The sequence below is a fragment of the Ambystoma mexicanum genome, chromosome 9 (assembly GCF_040938575.1).
Source record: "Ambystoma mexicanum isolate Mex_15411 chromosome 9, UKY_AmexF1_1, whole genome shotgun sequence".
Taxonomy (NCBI): Eukaryota; Metazoa; Chordata; class Amphibia; order Caudata; family Ambystomatidae; genus Ambystoma; species Ambystoma mexicanum.
Genome location: NC_090931.1, coordinates 915004911 through 915026547, shown reverse-complemented (window position 1 = coordinate 915026547; position 21637 = coordinate 915004911). Strand labels below are relative to the sequence as shown.

The window sequence follows — 21637 nt, the reverse complement described above, 5'->3', positions numbered from 1 at the left end:
CTACAACTTATAAAAAATATGCACAGACAGCAACAAAAAGCTCAATAACCAAACCATATTCATTTGAGTTTATTATCATTTTGTTGACATAAACATGCTCTTGCCCTGCTGCCCCAGATTTCCTTGTGCTAAATTACCTGCTATTATTGTGTTGTTAATCAAAAACCTAACAATCTTTGAAGAGCATCTTTTCGGAAGTTGGGCATGAACTTTTTTGGGTGGGATGAAAAGCCACCTTTCCCTGCTCAAAAACACACCCAAGAAACTCATGCTTCAACATCTTACCATCTTTTTTTCGATTGCTGTAACACCTTCTTAAGATGTTGACTCCGTCAAACTACTGCACTAGATCAACACATGGTTTGAGGCGATCACTATAACGTGATCTAAACGCTCTCCTCGAGAAATCTATTTCTAGACCACTTTAATGCCTGTTTTTTTTAAGGCTTACATTTCTTGATTGGTTTGACCTTTCAAATGTGATTTTTGAAAAGTATGTTGCAACCCAACCCCCTTTGTCCTGCTGGTTTCTCTCGTTTGTGCTGGTACAGAACAGCCAGACACGTGGGTCAATGCTCAGGCTTCCCCCTTCTGTGGATGTTTTCCATTCTGGGAAATACAGTTTTAAGCATGCATGTATCCAGCCTTGTGATCAGACTTGATCGATGGAATTCACTAGTAAAGGATCGAAATGCAGATCTGAAATATGAACAAACGACTTCTCGTACAAACAGCTGGAGATTATTTTGTTAATATATATATATATCTATTTCCCTTAACGGGTCCCGTCCATATATATATATATATATATATATATAGTTCTGTTTGTTTGTACCGAGTTAGGCAAGGGTTGAATAGAATTTTGATCCAGAAAACTCGCAAATATGCAAAATTAATGACTGCATTAAGGTATTGACTCGTTGTTTTCGCCAGAGCAGACTATCTGTCCTAGCTGTTTATTACAACAGCTAACAAGGTAATTACACCCCAGCAAAATGGCTCTATATGCAGCCTGCATTCTGAGCATCCTGTTTGGGCCAGGCACAGATGCTGGGTGGATGCTAGTTTTCCAAAATACACATCAAGATTGTTTTGAGAATTACTTGTTCTGGCACACATCATGAACGACACATCTTTGATAACTGATATTCAGCAGTGGCCATAATTTCCAGCCTTTCAATAGGAGTTAATAGGTTTATAAGAGGAAAGCATGTGCTGGAACCAGGGATGTCATTTCACCAAAATGCCAGGGGTAGCGGAAGTGACATCACATGACCCTTGGCCCCTGATGACATCACACTACGAAAAATATGGTTACGATATCACTATAATGTGATGTACATTTCATACAAGCATGGATTGCCATATGTATCGTTAAGATCAGTGTGTATAGGCCAATATTACCCCAAATTACTGTGAATACAAGCAGACGTCCATGACCAAATGATAATGATGTGTTATTATATAGCACTTGAGCTTAAACGCTTTATATAGAATAAATATACACCCTATATCACCCAACCGGTGTTGGTACTCATTCATTGACCTCAGAAGGATGAAGGATGAATGGCTGAGTTGAGGCGTTTAAGAACAGACTAAATCAGTGACTCATCCTCTGAGGTGTGCCTGAAATAAACCTTTAATGAGTCAAGCAATTATTGTATAGAATTCAAGAAAGACACATTATTTGGTAATCCTATTCTTTCTTATTTAGGGTAAGTGCTGAAAGTGTTAGACTTGTGGCACTCCTGTTCTTATTTTTCTTCTTTTTTTAAGGGGCCTGAACAAGAAAGCCAGCCACTCCAGAAGTAAAGAGCCACATGGTGCTTGCCACAGCCCAGGAACTTGCATTACACAAGAACAAAAACACATTTATTTTTAGAGGTCGCAACAGAGACCTCAGAGGTCGCAGTTGCAACCTCTGGCGACCCCTAAATGACATCCCTGGTTGGAACAGTGCATGCTTCTAAAATTGGTATCAAATAGTTTCACTGTCAGTTACTGGCAGAAGCCTTTTCATGTTTACTTGCCAATGCATACTTGCTGAGTAGTATTCATGGGGTATTAATGACAGTCGTTTGACAGAGCTTAAAAGTGAAAGGAATCTATATGAAGGGCTAAACACGTGATCTTTATTATTGTTGTCATTATGTTAAGTGTGCTTTGACACTGCATGCTGTTTTCTCTGTATCTGTTGCCTATTTCATTCAGCACGCAGAGCAAACACGCTCATTAGAGCTAACACTTTTGTGAGGTTCTGGTCGGGTGTTGCTTATAAAAAATGTCAACCATGGTTACTTCATCCCTATGTTATTGTTCTGTTTACATTTCACTTGTGGATGTCTTTAGAACTCTGTCATGCTTAACAACCTCCACATTGCTCCTCTGTTGCTCCTCCTTGCCAATTTCGAAACAATCAGGTAATTTCAACCATACAATTCTTCTTATTTGCAGATCATGATCACAAATTTGGAGAAAAATTGGGGTCATGTCAGGCTGGCACATCTAGCTTTTACACCCGGGTATGTTTTAAACATTGAATGTTATCCTGCTGTATCATTTGATGTTCCTCATATGAGATGTTCTAGCTTTTACACCCGGGTATGTTTTAAACATGGAATGCTATCCTGCTGTATCATTTGATGTTCCTCATGTGAGATGTTCTAGCTTTTACACCCGGGTATGTTTTAAACATGGAATGCTATCCTGCTGTATCCTTTTATGTTCCTCATGTGAGATGTTTTAGCTTTTACACCCGGGTATGTTTTAAACATGGAATGCTATCCTGCTGTATCCTTTTATGTTCCTCATGTGAGATGTTTTAGCTTTTACACCCGGGTATGTTTTAAACATGGAATGCTATCCTGCTGTATCATTTGATGTTCCTCATATGAGATGTTCTAGCTTTTACACCCGGGTATGTTTTAAACATGGAATGCTATCCTGCTGTATCATTTGATGTTCCTCATATGAGATGTTCTAGCTTTTACACCCGGGTATGTTTTAAACATGGAATGCTATCCTGTTGTATCCTTTTATGTTCCTCATGTGAGATGTTGTCAGAATAGAATCTCCTTGTTTACATTAACTACCACAGTACAGAAATAAACAGCATGAAAGAATTAAAGAACCAGTCGATGCAATATATGTACACATAGACTGAGTACAAATGTATAGTTTACTATCATGAGATGAAACGCATTGTGTTGCCAGCCATATTGTTATGGCACTTCGGCAGTGTTGCCTGTGTACGCAGACCACTCTATTCGATATTTGTCTACCTCTAAAGTTGAAATGAAAAGATTGGGCTTCTATTAGCGTTGGATTGCATCAAAAATTGCAACATTATGAGACGATATGTTCCACTCCAAGGAGTGCAAACATTATCAAAACATAGTTTGCCATTGCTATGTCATCATGAAAGATGGGCGGGTTTATCATCATCTGAACATGCAGAGGATTTGATCAGAATGCGGGACTGGTCATCTTTAATCAGGTACGCCGGGACATGATACAGTGTATGGATGATGAGTTAATTGACCCTGTCATTACTGAAATATGTCATGTAATATGCCCATAAAATCCATGCCATCGCTTTATCACAACTACCAATAAAACAAGGGACAAGAAGTCAAGGCATTCCTAATAAGGCAACTAAACTGGAGAGCTACTGGTTCATGCATATTTACTGTACCACAACATGTCTAGGGACTTGTACCATAAGGTCGCCACCATTGTGGCGACATTACTACAATTGCACCAGAGCGCGGTACAAAAATCCCATCCCCCATTACTGCGCCCAAGCAAAGCGGAGGTTGCGAGGGTGTCCCCGCTCTCTTTGGTCTAAATAATATGGCTCGAGGGTTGCGGCACGTCCCCCGCTTACCATTATGGTAAGGGGGGATAAGATAAAAAAAATACAAAAAATAACCCTGCGGGGTCAGCATCGCCCCAAGTAAGTGGGAGGAACTGACGCCGCAGGGCTACAAGGATGCAAGCAGCACACACAGGAGTGCGCCGCAGTAAAGGTAATAAGTGGGGAGGTGAGGGGTTGTGGATTTATGGATTGTGGGCCGGGGCAGGCGGACAGAAGTGATCTATCTGATTACTGCGCTGCGCCGTAATTGCAGTCGACATTTTCATCAGTGGAATTACGGGTGGCGGAGTGATCACATAGTCTCGGGAGGATAGCACAGGGACAATGCGCTCTCCTTGGAAGCAAGATGAAGCAGTGCAACACAGGTTCGATCCCGCGCTTAGAAACCTCTGGGTATTAAGCGCGTTATAAATAACCAATTACAATTACAATAGATCCCATGTCTAGGTCACCGAAATGGCAAATGCAGCTTCAAGCAAAGAAATCCTAAAAACATAGAGGTGACAATCAGCAGAAAGTGAATACAAACTCGATGCAAAATGTGTTGAACGTAAACCTTGAACTCAGTAATGTTAATGTTATGGGGTTAACCTAAAAATAGCCTATTTATCTTTTAAGTAGTAAAGGGATAAAGGGCCTGCCCTGACTGGAAGTGGACCTGACCGGACTGGGGTCAAGGTAGGGTACATTTAGAATGTATCTTCAGACTAAGAAATGATGGAGCACGGTTTACGGAAGCAGGTAAGGTTGCAGTCAGTGTCCGAAATGGATTCCATGGCCTCAGATTTGCACAATAGGCACTCATGACAACTTGAAGTAAGAAAAATTCTTAACGCAGGTGCAGGCCCTGCTGAGGGCAGTTCAACCGACTTGATGTGGGCTCTGGGTTCAAATGCTCACTTGGGCCTCATTACTGTGGTAATGTGGTGGTGATACCGTTACGACAGCATCACTGCACCGCTGTACTGTAGGTTTGGTGGTAAGGTGGCAGATAAACCAATCCGCAACCTTACTGTCAAAAATCAGCAAAGTCGGCAGAATTACCACTGGCAGTCAGTCATTCCATCAAAATCCCCATGGAGTCCTCTGGACTCCAAACAATGGGACTTCCAGCACTTGTAATCCCACGGTAAATCTGCAGGTCCAACTGGAGGTAACAGTAACTGCATATGGTGGTATGTCAACAGATTTCCTTCTGAAATACCACCAAACCCATAATGAGGCCCATAGAGATTTGAAGGAAAACTTTGAAATGGAGTCAGGCCATCCATGGGGTTTAAGACTACTTGAACAATTTGAATAGGTTAAATGCTTCTTAGGTTCTTCTTGGACAATGTTTAAAAGCTCTTTTTGAGTGGATGATGGACGCAGATAGGTCTGACGTCGATTCATGCATTTGAATCAACTCCATGGCAGCCCTCGGAACAACAAAGAATTTGATGCCATTATTTTATCCAGAGACTGGTGATGAAGGGGGTTAAAGATTTCTCGAAAGCTTTAAGAATGAGATTACAGTGCATGGCACATGTGCAATCAGCACTGGGACATGGAAAAATGGCATTGGTGCCAATGCAAACATATATGCACCTTATTTGTGCGATTTCAAATGTCCAAATGCTGTTTGGCCGTATGGAAATGATTGTAACCCACCCTCGGAGCTCTCAAGTTTCCAAATGTCATGTGTGAGAAAGTCATCCAGTCTTGTTTTTTCTTCTTGAAATTGATGGACTAGTAGAGTTCTCTTTTAAATTCATAACAACAACATTTTCAGTTTAAATACCTTTTATTGGACTAACTGAAAATATTATGATGGAACGGAAACACATTGGTCCTCATTACGAGCATGGCGCTAGCCGTGCCTGTGTGGCAGGCAAAGCTACCGCCATACTTGCTACCGGCAGCGCCTCCCGCGATTGGGCAATAACCGGCCCATTACGAGATGAAGGGGCCGGTAATTGCCCATTTGCGGGAGGCAGTAATGCCAGGCTCCCAATCCCCATTCTGCCCCATAGGGCAGAATGGTGGTGCGGAGCATGGTTGCACCGGCACCGTTGATAACGATGCCAGTGCAATCACGAGTTCTGCTCGCCGGTGCGGCACAGCACGCCAGGCGGGCAGTCAGGAACCCGCGAGCAGAACTCGTAATGCGGCGGCCCGGTATGAACAGTGCCGGTGTCTTACCGGCACCATTCATACCGTGGCCGCCACTATTGTAATGAGGCCCATTAGCTTTGCAAGTCACAGAGACACTCTTCATCACATGGTAACAGGCAAAGGTGGGGAGAGAGACATATTCCGAGAGTTGTATCAAGGCTGGCATGCTAAAAATGCAGTGATGTGGTCGATTTATCTAACAGCTGTACACCTACACCACAAACCCGTTAGCTTGCAGACAAAGCAGTTACAACTAATGCACTGTTTAAAAAAATCCTTGCAATTAAATAATTAAAGCAGTCCTCAGGCCTTCGGGCGAGTTGGCGGGTTACAAAGATCAAAATAAATAAATAAATAGTCCAGTCTGATGAGCTTTCCCCACACACATGAACAATCCTTTCTAAAACCGTGTCCTGGTGAACGTTAAAAAATGTATGTTTCTGTTCATCGTGAATAGTGAGACATGAGACCCATTTCTCCATTCAAACGTCTGCTCTTTAGGTCGAGCATCTACAAACACTTAACTTCCCACGTTCTGGCAGGTTTTGCCTGTTTACTTTCCATGCACGCATTTCTTCCATTGGATGAGGTACACAATGTTGGAAGTTTTGTTAGTTGTGTACCTTTTTCTTCTCTGTGTACACATACCTTTTCTTCCTCCCTAATATTTATCTATTCCTGGTACTGCTCGGATAATATTCAATTTAAACTTTAAATTAATTATTCTTCAAATCTATATGCCCTTTGTACCATCCCCAACATGTTTTTCTTCCTTCTTTTTGCAATTTCTTTTTTTTATTGTGCAGAATATTGTTTTACCCATACCAGGCACACCCCTTGCATTTATTGGTTTAATCAATCTAATTTTTAAATTTTTTAAATTGAAAAATCCCAATTTTCATAATAAATAGTTGGTACATTTTCTCCAGCATGGGGTCTGGCATGGATTCACATGCTCATGAATATTCCCCGTCATCAGGCTGGGAATCCTCGGTAAAGAAAAAATCAGTATCAGTTTCGTTTCTGATCTGTCTTTTAGTAGTAACCAATCACTGATCTCTGGGTCATACTGCCCCCAGCCAATGACTGCCCTCTCCCTAATCCCCGCCTCTGGCAGCCATCCTCAGATATTTACCGCACGCTCAAGTGTTGGGAGTCCTCGTGTTTAGCTCTCAAGTTTTTTTTTACTGCGTTTTCACGTTTTTTCAGGAGAATTTCTCATTTTTTCGGTTTAATCGAGCCTCAAGCTCCACCGTTTCTACTTCCGATAAAGAGGACCCGTTTCGGAATTCTTCTACGCCCCGCAAGGGTGAAGTTTTCGTCGAGTTTACACTTCTTGGAGTATTCCGGAAAATCTGCGGCCTACCTCAAGGACATGGCCCAGGACAAAGGGAGCTCGACGCCCGGATCCAAGCTGTTCAGGAACTGCCCTGGATGCGGATTATATAACGTTTTCAAGGAGGACCAGCATTCGCAATGTCTCTACTGCCTCCATGGGGACAAGACGCACGTGGAGAAGGACTGTGCGTTCTGCAAGAACCTTTCGGAACGGACCAAACAAGATCGTTGTTCCCGCCTCGCCACCTGGCTGGAAAAGGGCACAGCAAGTGAGAAGGCGAAGAAGAAGTCTGAGCGGGCTTCTAAGTCCTTTGAGGGCGCCCCGGCGACGGGGGCCCAACAGAAGACCAAGCACTGCGAGTCCGCAGGCTCCGGGAGCGCCGAAAGGTTGGGCTCTTCGGTTGCCAAGCAGGGCGCTACTTCCCCGGCACATTCGACCACGAGCCAGCGCTCTGGGTCGGGGAAGAGGAAGTCCGAGAACCCGGTTAGGCTGCTGGAGCAGACCCGGTCGATCTCGAAGGGGGAGCGAGGCGTTGACCCTCCCCCCAAGGCGAAGGCCCAGGACGCACATAAGGTGGTGAGGGCCTTGATCCACCCGGCTAAGGCCTCTACCGAAGTGGTCTCTGCGACCCTGGCGGAGCCGGCTGAGACTACGCCAATGGAAACGGCCTCTGGGCCCAGAGTATCCCTGACACTGCGGAGGGAATCCTCTTTCCAGCCCATCGCTAAGACCTCCGTGAAGCCCCCGGCTGAAAAAGAGGGGGGGGCCTGTGGCCGTTACTGACTCGGAATCAGCCTCTGAGGAGGAACTGGTGGAGACCGAGAGGGGCCTCAACGAAAGGTCCATAGGCCTCAACGAGAGGTTCATAAACCTCAACGAGAGGTTCGAGAAGGTTCGATCCCAGGGGAGGGTCCCTGCTGACATGATCAAAGATAGCGACGAGGACGATGAACAGGGCCCACTGGAGCGGCCATCCCATCCGTCGCAGCCATTGCCTGAGCCCCAGGATAGCTCGGCAGTATTTTGTTGGCAATCTAATCCTTATGTACCGAGATAAGGACGAGATTACCACGCACCCCGACGGTGGAGCCAGAACCAGGCCCGTCGGGGAGCCCTACGAACAAGCGGAGGAGAGTCCACCCCGCTCCGCCCTTCGTGCCTGCGAGACTGGTGGACCCCTCATCCCCCTCGCCGGGAGAGAATACGGCGACGGATACGGCGACGGGGACGGACGATGACGAGGCGATGACACAGCAGACATCCCGTCGTCACCCCCCCGCGGGTGTCCTCAGCCGACGAGGTTGGCTCTTTCCACGCCATGATAACCAGGGCATCCGAGCTCTTCCAGCTCTGCCCTGAAGAACAGAAAAAGGAGGGGTTTCTGTACCAACGACGAGAGGCTAAGAGGAAGACGGTCCTCGCGGTGCCTTTACTCGACGACATCTGGGACGAGGGGCTTGCTGTCCTCAAGAACCCTGCCACGACACCCGCCAAGAAGGACAGGTATGAGAAGAAGTACTGAGTCCCTCATGCCGCCCCCTTGTGCCTCAGGGCCCAGCCCACGCCGGACTCGGTCGTCTCGGCAGCGGCTAAGAAGAAGGCAGCGGGCGCGGCGGCCTCAACTTCCACTTCCCCGCCGGACAGCGAGGGTAAGAAGTTGGACTCTATGGGACGACGAGTCATCTCGTTGGCGGCGACGACGATTAAGGCGGCCAATGCCTTAGCGATCGTGGCCCGCTACGACAGGGAGCTCTGGTTCAAGATAGCTCCCCTGCTAGATTTCCTGCCTGATGACAAAAGGGCGGAGGCCCTAGAAATTCTGCAGGAGGGCAAGGTGGCGTCGGATCACGCCATTATGGTGGCAACAGACATTGCCAATACCGGATTTCGCCAACTGGGCAACAGAGTTTGCCTCCGACGACGAGGATGGCTCAAGACGACAGACTTTCGCCAGGATGTCCAGACCAGAGTGTTGGATATGCCGTTCAACGGCAACAACCTCTTTGGTAAGGCGGTGGATGAGTCTCTATAGGCCATCAAGACCGAATCGGAGACGGCCCGGGCCCTTGGGGTGCTTCAGCAGCGACAGCCCTTTCGGAGCTCTGGAGGCAGACAGCGTGCCTCCAAAGGATCCAGTGGTGGCTCCTCCACCTACCGCCAGGTGGCCCACTCCTCTTCCCAGGAGGACTACAGAAGTCGCGGCAAGCAAGGAGGCCAAGGTGGCAAGGCCGCTTCCAAGCAAGACTGACCCGGCCGGGTGGTTGGGCCCCCACCGAAGCACCCCAGTGGGAGGCCAACTGACGAAGTTCGTCAGGGTGTGGGAGTCCATCTCCACCCATCGTTGGGTGTTGGACACCCTGGCCAACGGGTACTCGCTGGAATTCCTAAAGAAGTGCCCTCACATTCCTCCCGTGGCCAGGAAGGAGAATCACGTCCCTCAACTGCTGTTGGAGGTAAAGGCGATGTTCAAAAAAGGTGCCATCGAGCTCGTCCCCAGGAGGCTCTGGGGCTCCGGAGTATACTCAAGGTACTTCCTCATCAGAAAGAAGACAGGCTTTTGGCGCCCCATCTAGACCTGCGTCGGTTAAACAAATACATCAAGGCGCAGAAATTCAGGATGGTCACCCTCAGCACGTACTGGGACAGCTGGAGGAAGGCGACTTCCTATCGTTGCTGGACCTGGAGGAAGCTTACTTCCACATCCCCATTCTAAAAAGGCACAGGAAGTTCCTCAGGTTCGTGGTTCAAGGACGCCACTACCAATTCAGAGCCCTACCGTTCAGATTAAAGTCGGCACCCAGGGTTTTCACCAAGTGCCTGGCACCAGTAGTGGCGCGGCTGCGCCTGCAGGGGATCCACGTCTACCCCTACCTGGACGACTGGCTAATCCGGGCAAGGTCAAAGGAACTCGCCGTCGATCATACGGCGAGGACCGTCCGGTTGCTCACGGAGCTGGGGTTCTCCATCAACTAGCCCAAATCCCACCTGGTTCCGTCGCAAGTAGCACTGTTTTTAGGGGCGAAGCTCGATACAGTGGAGCAATTGGCCTCCCCTTCAGAGGAGAGGACCAAAACCATCCTGGGCAAGGTACGGCGACTGTTAGCCACGGACGTGGCCAGGGTGAGGTCCATCAAGTCCCTTCTCGGGATGATGTCCTCATGCATCTACCTTGTACCCTTTTGCAGACTTCGGATGCGTCCGCTACAGGAGTTCCACGACGCCCACTGGTTTCAGGCGGGGGGCTGCTTCAAGGACAGGATCCCCCTCGACGAGGAGTTCCGTCGGGCGATCCTATGGTGGGGCACCTGGGCTCACCTCACGACGGGCACGGACTTTCAAACCCCGGCGTTTCAGGAGACGGTGACTACGGACGCCTCTCTGGAGGGTTGGGGGGCCTACACCGGAGATCTCCACGCAAGAGGCCTTTGGCTCCCGGAGGAGAGGTCTCTTCACATCAACATCTTGGAGCTCCGTGCAGTGTTCTGGGCGCTCAAGTCGTTCCTGCCGTCCCTCAAGGACAAAGTGGTGAGGATCTTCACCGACAATACCACCACGATGTTATACATACGGAAGCAGGGGGGCACCAGATCCCCAGCCCTATCCAAGGAGGCCCAGGATCTGTGGCACTGGACCGTCGCCCAGGGGATGTTTCTGGTTCCCTTCCACCTGGCAGGAATAAAAAACACCATCGCCGGCTCACTCAGCAGGGAGCTGCGCTCATGCCACGAGTGGGAACTGCGCTAGGATCAAGTGGAAAACCCCAGATCGACCTGTTCGCGACGGCGACGAACTCCAAGTGCCAGAGGTTCGCCAGCAGGTTCCCACAGCCGAGGATCATGGGCGATGCTTTCTCGTTCCCTTGGGACGGCCTGTTTCTATACGCGTTCCCTCCATTGCCGTTGCTGCTCCGCCTCATCAGCCAGCTCAAGAAGTCCAGGTGCAGGATGATCCTCGTCGCACTGGCGCGGCTGAGGCAGGTCTGGTTCCCGGACCTTCTGGACTTGTCAACGTCCCCGCCAGTCAGGCTGCCGGCGGATGCGGATCTTCTCTCCAGAGAAGGAGGTGCCATTCTACACCACGACCCACAGTCGCTGAACTTGCAGGCCTGGCTCCTGCAGTACTAGAGTTTGGAGGGTACGATATCCCGGCTGATTGCAGAGAGGTTCTTGCAAAGGCCAGGGTGTCTGCTTCTCTCAAGTGTTACGGTCATAAATGGAAGAGGTTCTCTTTCTGGTGCCATGCACAGAAGATGAACCCTCTGCAGATTACGGCCCCTCAAGTGCTGCCGTACTTACTGTCGCTGGCCAAAGCTGGACTGGCTCACGCCTCCATAAAAATACATCTGGCTGCCATCTCCCGATATACCAGGACTACGGGACGGGCGTCCTTGTGGTCTCATTGCCTGGTAAAGGAATTTATGAAGGGACTATTCCGATCATTCCCGCCAGTGAAGGCCCCTGCCCCGGCGTGGGACCTTAATGTGGTGCTGACCAGGCTCTTGGGAGCCCCATTCGAGCCTATGCATTCGGCGCCTTTGAAGTTCCTGTCATGGAAGACAGCGTTCCTCGTGGCCATCACCTCTGCACGACGAGTGGGAGAGATTCAGGCCCTATCTTGCAAGCCTCCATACTTGACTTTTCATGACACAAAGGTAGTGCTTAGGACGCACCCCTCCTTCATGCCCAAGGTGCCGTCGGACTTCCACCTCAACGAGCCCTTGGTGCTACCAGTTTTCTTCCCGTCGCATTCGACGCCGGCCGAGAGGACTTTACACTTGCTGGATGTAGCTAGAGCGCTGAAGTTCTACGTGGACCGCACAAAGAGTTTTCGGAAGACGTCACAGCTATTCGTGAACTTTGGGTCTGTGAATCAAGGGAAGGCTCTCTCGAAGACTTCCATTTCCCGATGGGTCTCAGGCTGCATTATGCATTGTCACCGGTTGGCAAACGGACCGCTGGCCGGCCGCCGGAGCGCCCATTCGACCAGAGCGATCGCTGCTACCACTGCGTTCCTGTCTGGTGTGCCCCTGCTGGATATCTGCAGGGCTGCTACGTGGAGGTCGACGCACACCTTCACAAGATTCTACTGCGTCGATCGGGACTCCAGGGAGGAGTCCAGGGTCGGCCAAGCAGTGCTGCGCAACCTGTTCGCTTAAGGTGAGCCTGGTGAGGAGGTAAGAGATGCTTAATGTTGAGTTGTTGTATTGCTTAATGTTGAGCCTGTTGCCACCTCCCGTGGTTGTGCATGTGTATACTGCTATGTATTCTTTTATTCATGAGCATGTGAATCCATGCCAGACCCCATGCTGGAGAAGGAACAAGTTACTTACCTGTAACTGTGGTTCTCCAGCATGGGTCTGGCATGGATTCACATGCGAACCCTCCCACCTACCCCTCCATGGCTCTTCACTTGGTCATACTGCCTCTTGGCGTGCTACCAAATCAGAGGATGGCTGCCAGAGGCGGGGCTTAAGGAGAGGGCAGTCATTGGCTGGGGGCAGTATGACCCAGAGATCAGTGATTGGTTACTACTAAGAAAGACAGTTCAGAAACGAAACTGATACTGATTTTTTCTTTACCGAGGATTCCCAGCCTGATGACGGGGAATATTCATGAGCATGTGAATCCATGCCAGACCCATGCTGGAGAACAACAGTTACATGTAAGTAACTTGTTCCTTAGCTGGGGTCTGATTGTCCCTAGCTGTTGTGCAAACGCTGTTCCCCCTATCATCTCCCAGTCTTTACTGTAATATGCCAATGCATTTGGAGAATTTTAGTGAAATCTGTTCACATAACAGGGTTCATAGCTTGGCAGTCTCTCTCCTATCCCAGTCCCCTGAGTTAACCTTTCTAGTATGTACTCACTGTGTGGCCTGCACAGGGATTGATAGGGATGAGCTTAATCCAACTTTGCCTATGCCTTACCACTTGTGATCCATGCTTTTGTAAAATAAGCCATTTGTCAAGTGTGACATATTGTATCCAATGGGATGGTTCTGGAGCTCGTCCAGCAGGATGGCTCAGGCACTTCAGGACAGCAGCCACAGTGGGTCCCACAAAGAGTAGAACTACGTACATGGCAGAGATTGGCAGCAGCGAAGTTCAACACGATCAGGGGGTGGCAGGTGAGACACGTGGCAGTGATGAAGATTCAGCTGCAGGGAGGCCCTTCTTCATGGAGGACAGTAGCTACAGCAGGAGGGATGGTCTTAGGCCACAACTCAATGACCTGCAGAATTACATGATCCAACTTGGCACAGCAACCAATGCACTGGATAGACCTTGTGCGATGCTGGACGGCCCACTGCATGATGATGGGACGCTTTTGACCACTTCTGGTGGCTTGGCTTCTCATGCAGAGGTCCAGACTGGTTTATGCCACCAGCTCAAAGGTCAAAGCACCAATGAGGGTCTTCTTGAATCATTGCAAGACAGGCAGGGCTCCACTGGAACTTAGCTTTGCCAATGCTTGTCATCCTCCTCAGGTTCCAGGTTCTTAGCACAGTGCTCCTCTTCTTAAGCGCCCCGGCTTCAGTTCAGGATCTGTTGGCAGGATCCTCTCATTTATCAGGCTGGGTAATGTCCCGGTCCCCCAATGGCAAGGATCTGCACCATTCAAACTGCTCAGGGCTATCCAATCATGGACAGCCTCTGGCCTCACATCTGCCCAGCAACACACATCCCCTGGCTGGAAAGTGTATTGGGAAAAGGCAGTCCCATCCCTGCATTACCAATGAGATTACACACACCTTCACTTTGCCCGGGAATCCAACCTGGATTCCACCAAAGTGCATGCCTTATATGAGAATTCCTAACCTGAGGAGGCAGGATGAAGGCCATAGAATGAAATGGCAAACAGTCAGGGCGAAAACCCTAGGGCATGGCCCTTTTGAGTAATGGTACTTAAAATGGAATTATGCTGTAAAAAATGAACATATAAATGGTAGAACTCAATCTGGTGCCACCAGCCCGTCCTGGACACATCTAAAAGGTAACAAAAAAATAACACGGTAAGGTGATGTGTGCTACATTAAAACAATACAGGAATTGCTTACAGGGGACAGAGTCCTGTTGCACTGGTAACCAAATGAGCTGACCAGTGCCCCCAAATAGGTGAGCTGAGTAAGGGAAGTAAATCAAAAAGACTGCACTTACCTCCAAAGGTCAGCAGAGGGTTCAAGCCATAGCAAATAGCTGGGGGGTCCATTGATGTCAATGGAAGGAAAGTTTCAAAAAGAAAGATCTTTCTTAAAAATAATCATTGAACATTGACCTAATATTCTCAAATGCCCCAAACTACCTTTGTATGAAATATATAACTTTTTAATGTGCTTCTAGAGAAGATGCATCATAAAAACACTTATGTTTGACATCTTGCTACTAGAATTGCCAAATTACATTCTTTCCACCCTATAGTGCCCTGAAAGTCCTTTGTGGATAGGGCAGTGTGAGGATTCTGGATGTTTAGTTGCTGCTCCTTACAGTCCCTTCACCCCTGCTCCATTTATTGACTGACTACTAGCAGTGGCTGTTCAGGTGTCTGTATCAAGGAAATGGCACATCTAGTCCTAAGGTCGGCTCCCTCTTCCTTAATGAAGCCTGTGCCTCTTCAACCATTCACCCGGTTTGGTTAATGTACCCAGGCCCTGTGTATTGGTCCCTGTGTCTGACTCCAAGATGTCCATTGCTTTTTGCTAGGCCTACCCTCTACCTGCATTGAATCGTTACTACTGCTCACACTTCACCTTGGTTATCCCTCCCTGACCGAACAGCTGCATTCCTGGGAGCCGTGCTTTGTACTCCCGCATCTTGCAGGATCTCCCGATCTATAACGCTGCTTTGCTGAGCTATTTGTGCATGCCCCAACCCCACACGGCTCTTCCTGCCATCTCTCGGGCTGTGCTCTATGCCCTGTTACATCAACTGTGACATGGTGCTCCTCTGCGGTGAGGTGGAACGCGGCGGGGCAGCAGGCCCTTCTTCTCCACAGTGCACTTCAAGCACTTCCTGGAGGGAGAACTGCCCTATGTTTGTCCAATTCCGATTCAGCAAATGTATGGCATTGTTTGCCTAAGTTCCAAGGGAGCATGTCTGGTGACACTTGGAGCACTCCAGCTATCGCCATATTGGTTCCCTGGCCGGCCACACCTCCTTGTGTGATCCTCTTTTTTGCTACATTTACTAATATAACAAGGTGGCCATCAAATTGGATTAAATGTTACGCATCCTTATGCAACATTTCTGTAGAAAATGTATCGGTCTGATGTGTCATTGATGTTTGTTTTGAATGAAAGTCTGGTTTAACCCTTGTACTAACACATTCCCTTTTGCGTTTTATGCTCTGATGTTTTTTAGGATTTGATCATAATGGGAGCACCTGGATCATACTATTGGACCGGCTCTATTTTTGCTTACAATACTACAAATAATGTGTCCAAGTTCTACATAGATGCTGACAACAGAGTGAAATTTGGTAGCTACCTAGGTAGGGAACTTTTTCACATTTCGATTGACCTGTCATGTGTGTATGTGTATGAAAACAGTCTGTTGTATTCTGCTGGTGGCCAGCCTTGTGATTTCCTATCTCCCAGGCTTGTCCGCAAGTCGTTGAATTGTGCCCCCGTAGGGCGCTGCCAGAACTTTCATCTCGTAGTGGTACTTTATTCACCTGAACAGGAAACTTAGATTAATCACAGCTGTGTCATGGTGCACATGTTTGGAAAACAAGCCATATCACTAACTCACAATCAGACGTAGCCCTTTATTCATATCAAAATATTGGTGTAAAGCTACGAATGCATGAAGCGAATGGGCATATTGATAATGGAAGGGGTCTCTTCCCTAGTGACTGGGTGCACACCCTTCCTGTAGCAATAATCAACTATAGCAATGCGGGCATTGTGGACAAATCGCATCCTTGTCATTTGCTCGCAGGGATTTAGTCGAAGCCCATTTCAAATTTTGTTTACCATATTTTGCTGCAATAACATGCAGGGGAGTTTCCCAGCACCCCCTTATCCTCCTCAGACACCCCACCTTTCTAAACCCCACCCCATGTATATTTGGGTTAACGTGCGCTACCATGATTTCGAGAAAATGGATTTCGATGAGAAGCCTACGAGGAAAAGGGGTAATTCTGAAAAGGCAACATCCTTCTCCTGTGCTCTGCTCTGTCTAGTAAAGTGTGTAATTCTGTGTTCCGTGCAGCCACAAGTGCACTGTTGAGGGCAGAAAAATGAGAGCAGCATGGCTAGAATGCCAGAATCCGGTGCACTGCCAAAGGGGCATGGTTATGGCATGGGAAGGGGCATAGGGGAAAACAAGGTATAGTTTCATTTTTTCAGTTTTGCCAGTCTATTTCTTCTTCTACTTGCTTGGGATGCCCCGTTATTTCCCTGTTCACCCCCCCAAAGGGGACACTATAAAAGTAGAAGGGATACATTGTGCAGCTAATGAGGAGGCCAACATAATACTGATTTATTCAGCCACTGCTGGAACTATATGCACACCTGTAGATAGGTAACTATGACCTACCGTGATGTATGCAACTGTGGGTTCCTGAGTGACATCTGATAGACAACGAGAGTGAAGATTGAGTTCACTGTTATGTCACCCAAGTGAAATGAACCCCATTGATAGGTGCCCATCTACAATGATGCGTTATGCATGTCACCCTTAGCATCACTTTCCCGCTCCCTGCACAGTTTCCTCGGTCCAGCAGTCCAAGGGGTGGATATGGGAGGCTGAGGGATGCATAGACAAGCTTGGCCAAAATGAATACCTTAGGTCCCACCCCCCTCTATTGTGCTGGGGAAACAGAGATAAAGCGGTATGCTCCTGCTGTGAGGTTCCGCCAGTGGAACAGGGCTTCCATCTTCTAATGGTTTGATGTCATAGATGGATCTAGTTTGTAACATCGCTCTCTCAAGAGTGCTGCTGCAAAAGACCACCAGAATATGCACCTTCCATTTTGTCACCATGCCCCTTGCCTCCTCTCTATTTCACATGCTTCCCTAGACCTTGAAATTTGAAATCAGGAGTCCCCTCACTGTGGAAGAACAGAATTGGTTCATAAACAATGAAGATAAAAAGAGGCAGAAGGCCGGCATTGTTTCAACACACCACAGAATCTTTTCTGATTTTCCTCTAATGAAAATAGCAAGATTCCTCCATGAACACACATGCTTCATAGACACAGATCATGCTCCTCTTTAGGTGATAAGCACCCCGGGGGGAGGCTATCCTGTTGGTAACGGTGCCACATGGCACTCGTTTAGGACCCTTGCTGTTCACAGTCCCTTAACTCCGGCAGTCGAACCGTTATCAACGGGGATGGTCCACCCTGCAGCTGTTTATCACCTAAATGTAATAAGAATGGCAAAATCTACTTTAGTAAGACATCAATGAGTTCATAGTGTATCATTCTTAATTTCTTAAATTAAACTGAAGCAAGACCAAATTTGTCCAGGAGCCGATCTCTTTAAGACAGTTGTCAAGAGCAGATGAATAGCTGGGCTGAGTTGTGGACCTTTTGTAGGTGCAGCTTTGTAATCACAGGTGTGAGTGAAGTTTATGTGACTAAATATTGCGTGCAAGGTACTCACAAACATTCTGATGTTAAGAGACTTGGAGAAAACCACAGCCGATGAAATTATTTGTGGTCAGACTGACAATTCCCAGAAATCACTGCATGTACACAATTCAATTTACTGAACAGCCTGACATCCCTCTCTCCAATAATCCCTGCCATCTCTTCCACATCACATTGTGGTCAGTGGGGTATTTGTCGCGAAATATACATCTGTGATGCTACAGTACAACTTTAGTGTCATCCCACAATAGTGTCCAAGGTGCCAGAAAAGGCATTTAAATTTCTTCTTTTTGGATGAAGCATAGTCAGACAATGAGCAAGTAAAGAAGATGATTGAAGATTTTATTGAAGTGTGATTAATGACAATGTGATACACTGACTCCAGCAAAAACCCTACTCCAGAGATGGCAAGGAACCCAGATATGTGCCAGCAATAACTTTCTAAGGGAGCAATGACTTGAAAAGGGGACAAAATGACATTTCTGTATGCTAATTCATCAAACACATTTTTCAAAGTCTTATCCTGACACATAGTGATGAAAATGTTATTAGAAGGGCACACATCGGATTCTTCAAGTCAGCCAGGGATATAATGACATGACTTTGTCCTTGGGATGCAGATGTACTTACCAAAATTCAGAAGAGTTTATGCAAAGTAATTGACCATAGCCACATCTTATAAGATCAGTATAGTGTTAAGATAATCAGCAAGCACTTTACAGTTTTAGATTGGCTCTTATATTTCAGGGCAAATAATAGGTATCTTCGTTCTTGAGCAATAGCAAAATGCGATATGCTGTGATAATTTCCAGAGTGCACCAGGTTGTTTCTTTTGTTAGTATGAAATAGTGCTGGGTAAACCAGTCCAGGTATTCACTGTAACACACAGATTTTGGATGATTGGACTTTGGGATCCTGTGAAATCCAGAAACCTTTCCAGAGATTTGTACAGAAAGGCATATTACAAGTGTATTATTTCTTCATTTGTTGATATCATCATCATAAACTTTATTTCGGTTAGTCATCCATAAAAGTAGAGAGGTAAAAAGACAACGGTTTCAAGATAAAAACAAAATAAAACATCATAAAATCAGCATATCAAAATTGGCATCTCCTGGCAAAACATTAAAATCCAGCATAACAGAGAATTAATGTTCGTCACAAAGTGCAAGTGCTTTACATTATAATTTCAAGTTTTTCTACAGATATAGCGGGATGAGGAGAGTCTACAGCTCGCATCCTCATCTTCCATCAGCAATTATCTAGTTCTGGGCTTGTCTATAATACTTAAGCTTTTGCCCTAAGTAACCATGCTCTATGAATGTAATGGGACATTGCTCTGACCACCTACATATCTAAACACCAACCCAGGCGTTTCAATGTCTGACCCCTGCCTCTCTCAATAATGGCTTCAGATACATTTTCCTCAGCTTCAGAGTCCCTCTGCAGAGCAACAGAAAATGAGTGACTGTCTCATTGCCCTCATCACATAGCGGGCATTTGCTCGTATTGTTTTATAGCCAGTTTTGGTTAAAGGAGGTCAGCGGGAGAATCCCCAGTTGAAATCGCAGATACATAGCCTTTTCGTAAGGGGGGTAAATCACATCCATATATTAAATTTGTGCCCCGGTTGATGCCTCCAGTCAAGGTAACCAGGCCCCAATTTCAGACTGGAGGCATCAACCAAAAGGCAGTCGATACTTCTCTGCTTAACCCTTTTCTTGATGGTCTCGATCAAGGGTGAACCCAAAATTAGGGGGTGTGTCCACATGTCGGTCAAATCAAGGTCCTGAAACTGGGACCTGACATGTTTCGCATGGAACACCAAGATTGCTCCACTTACTTTTTCTAGGGTGGTGGTCGATTTTGTGATCTGGGCATCCCAGCTGCCATATTCCTCAAATCTAAGCCCCAAATAGTCGTAATAGTTGACCTGTTCAAGGACTAAACCCTCTACTTCAATCTTCATTGTTCTACATTTGTTAAATTTGGGGCCAAAGACCATCACCTTCGATTTATCAATATTCAGACTGAGGTCAATTGTTGATATGAGGTTACTAAAATGCAAGCTCTGATGTATGGGCGATTATGGCTCGTCCCTAGAGGATGCATGTAATAAAAGTGAAGGAGGTCACCCTGTGGTGGAAAATTGGGGCCCAAAAGGAATGGAAGGCTAGTGCCACCCCCCACAGGACTCTATTACACACCACTGCTCTACTGTGCCTAGTGGGTCACTGCAGGGCAATGATGCATGTCATAAAGTCTTGTTGTTTCCAGTGCTCCTGCATCGCACATATAAAATGTTGCATCTATAATTAGGGTGCTGTGGGGGGGGGGCAATGGGAGCAGTGCGCCATAGGAGTGCTTTGGGGGAGTTGGTTTGCACCCCAAAAGGGGCCTGTGAATATTCATGGGTCAGCTATCTATTGTCATGATGACCGATAAATATTCTCTGGTCTCTTTTGGGAAGTTTGCCTGGTCGTCCCATCAAAGTGTGCATCGTGTTTACATCACCTCTTCTCACTAGGTTGCACAGGCTATGATGGGATAAAACCTCATCCTAAGTGTATTGTTCTTCACCTCAAAGGTAATAGCACAAATTCCATTCCTTGTACATTTTTGACAAAGTGAACTTGAGGTCACCGTCATATGGACCTGGGAATTGCATCCACGCATCATTGAAGCAAGCTAGAAACCAGAAAGCTATCTTCCCAGGCCATGATACAATATGAGATGGCATTTATAACGTGCCTTTGCACAAGTGTTTCTCGTGTAACACATGTCCCCAACCTTTTTTCCGACCCACCATCACTCAGGGACTACACCTCCTAGAATTTCTCTTGATGTCGGAGTTAAACCGTGGAACAGATCGCGGAGAGTCAACCACAGATTTGGGAAGAGGGCAACTATGGGGTTAGGTCCCAGAGACCAGGCGGGATCCTGGAGAACATGACCCAAGCCCAGGCTATACAGACCTGGATAATAAACCACATTCAGAACTAAGACATTTCCCCTAAGCTCCCTCTTCTACAGACGGCAAACCTGAAACAGACTACGGCAATGCACTTGTGGATTCAGTGGGAGGAACACTTTGTGGAACTGAGTAGCAAACAGAAAAGCTACCCGCCACCCACAGACAACAGTCATGTGGAACTCACACCTCTCACCCATTTCATATCAGGGTGGCAGAAGGAGGTGCAGCCATCACCCATGCACAACCCGGCACCCAAATAGAACTACACTTCTTCCACACACTAAGGAGAGACCTTAAAAGAGGAGTTCTCCTTTCTCTCTCACAATGGAAAGCACAATGGAGAAAGAGTCCACTGAAGTCACTCTCTGAGTTAAAATCAGCGGGAGAAATGCCTGCACCAAACGGCAATCTCATAACCTACAGCTCCAATTAACTGTTGTGTACAAGACACAGCCATGACTAACTCCAGGAGTGGAGGGGAAACCATACAGCCAAAGGCAGCGGGCACGAGGAGCAGCTGTAGCCCTTCCACTAGGAAGAACATCTAGAAAGTGATCCATGATGCTGGAGGGCCTCTTTGAAGACTTCATCCAAAGAGTTAGAGTTACCAAACATCAGAGAGCATGCCCTGGGAGGTCAGAGAATCTCTTTAGCCACTCAGAGTGAAGCCATTCAACCCCAGCCCTATATAAGGGTCAGTT

The 21637-nt window shown here is 47.2% G+C and overlaps 1 protein-coding gene across 1 annotated transcript in view; it reads left to right on the top strand.

Annotated features, from left to right (window-relative positions):
* ITGA4 (integrin subunit alpha 4) overlaps positions 1–21637 on the top strand; it is a 911072-nt gene that overhangs the window by 107562 nt on the left and 781873 nt on the right. Inside the window, exons 5-6 of the mRNA XM_069616079.1 lie at positions 2455–2522; positions 15727–15856. Coding sequence (XP_069472180.1) covers positions 2455–2522; positions 15727–15856 — 198 coding nt within the window. The remainder of the gene's footprint in view (positions 1–2454; positions 2523–15726; positions 15857–21637) is intronic.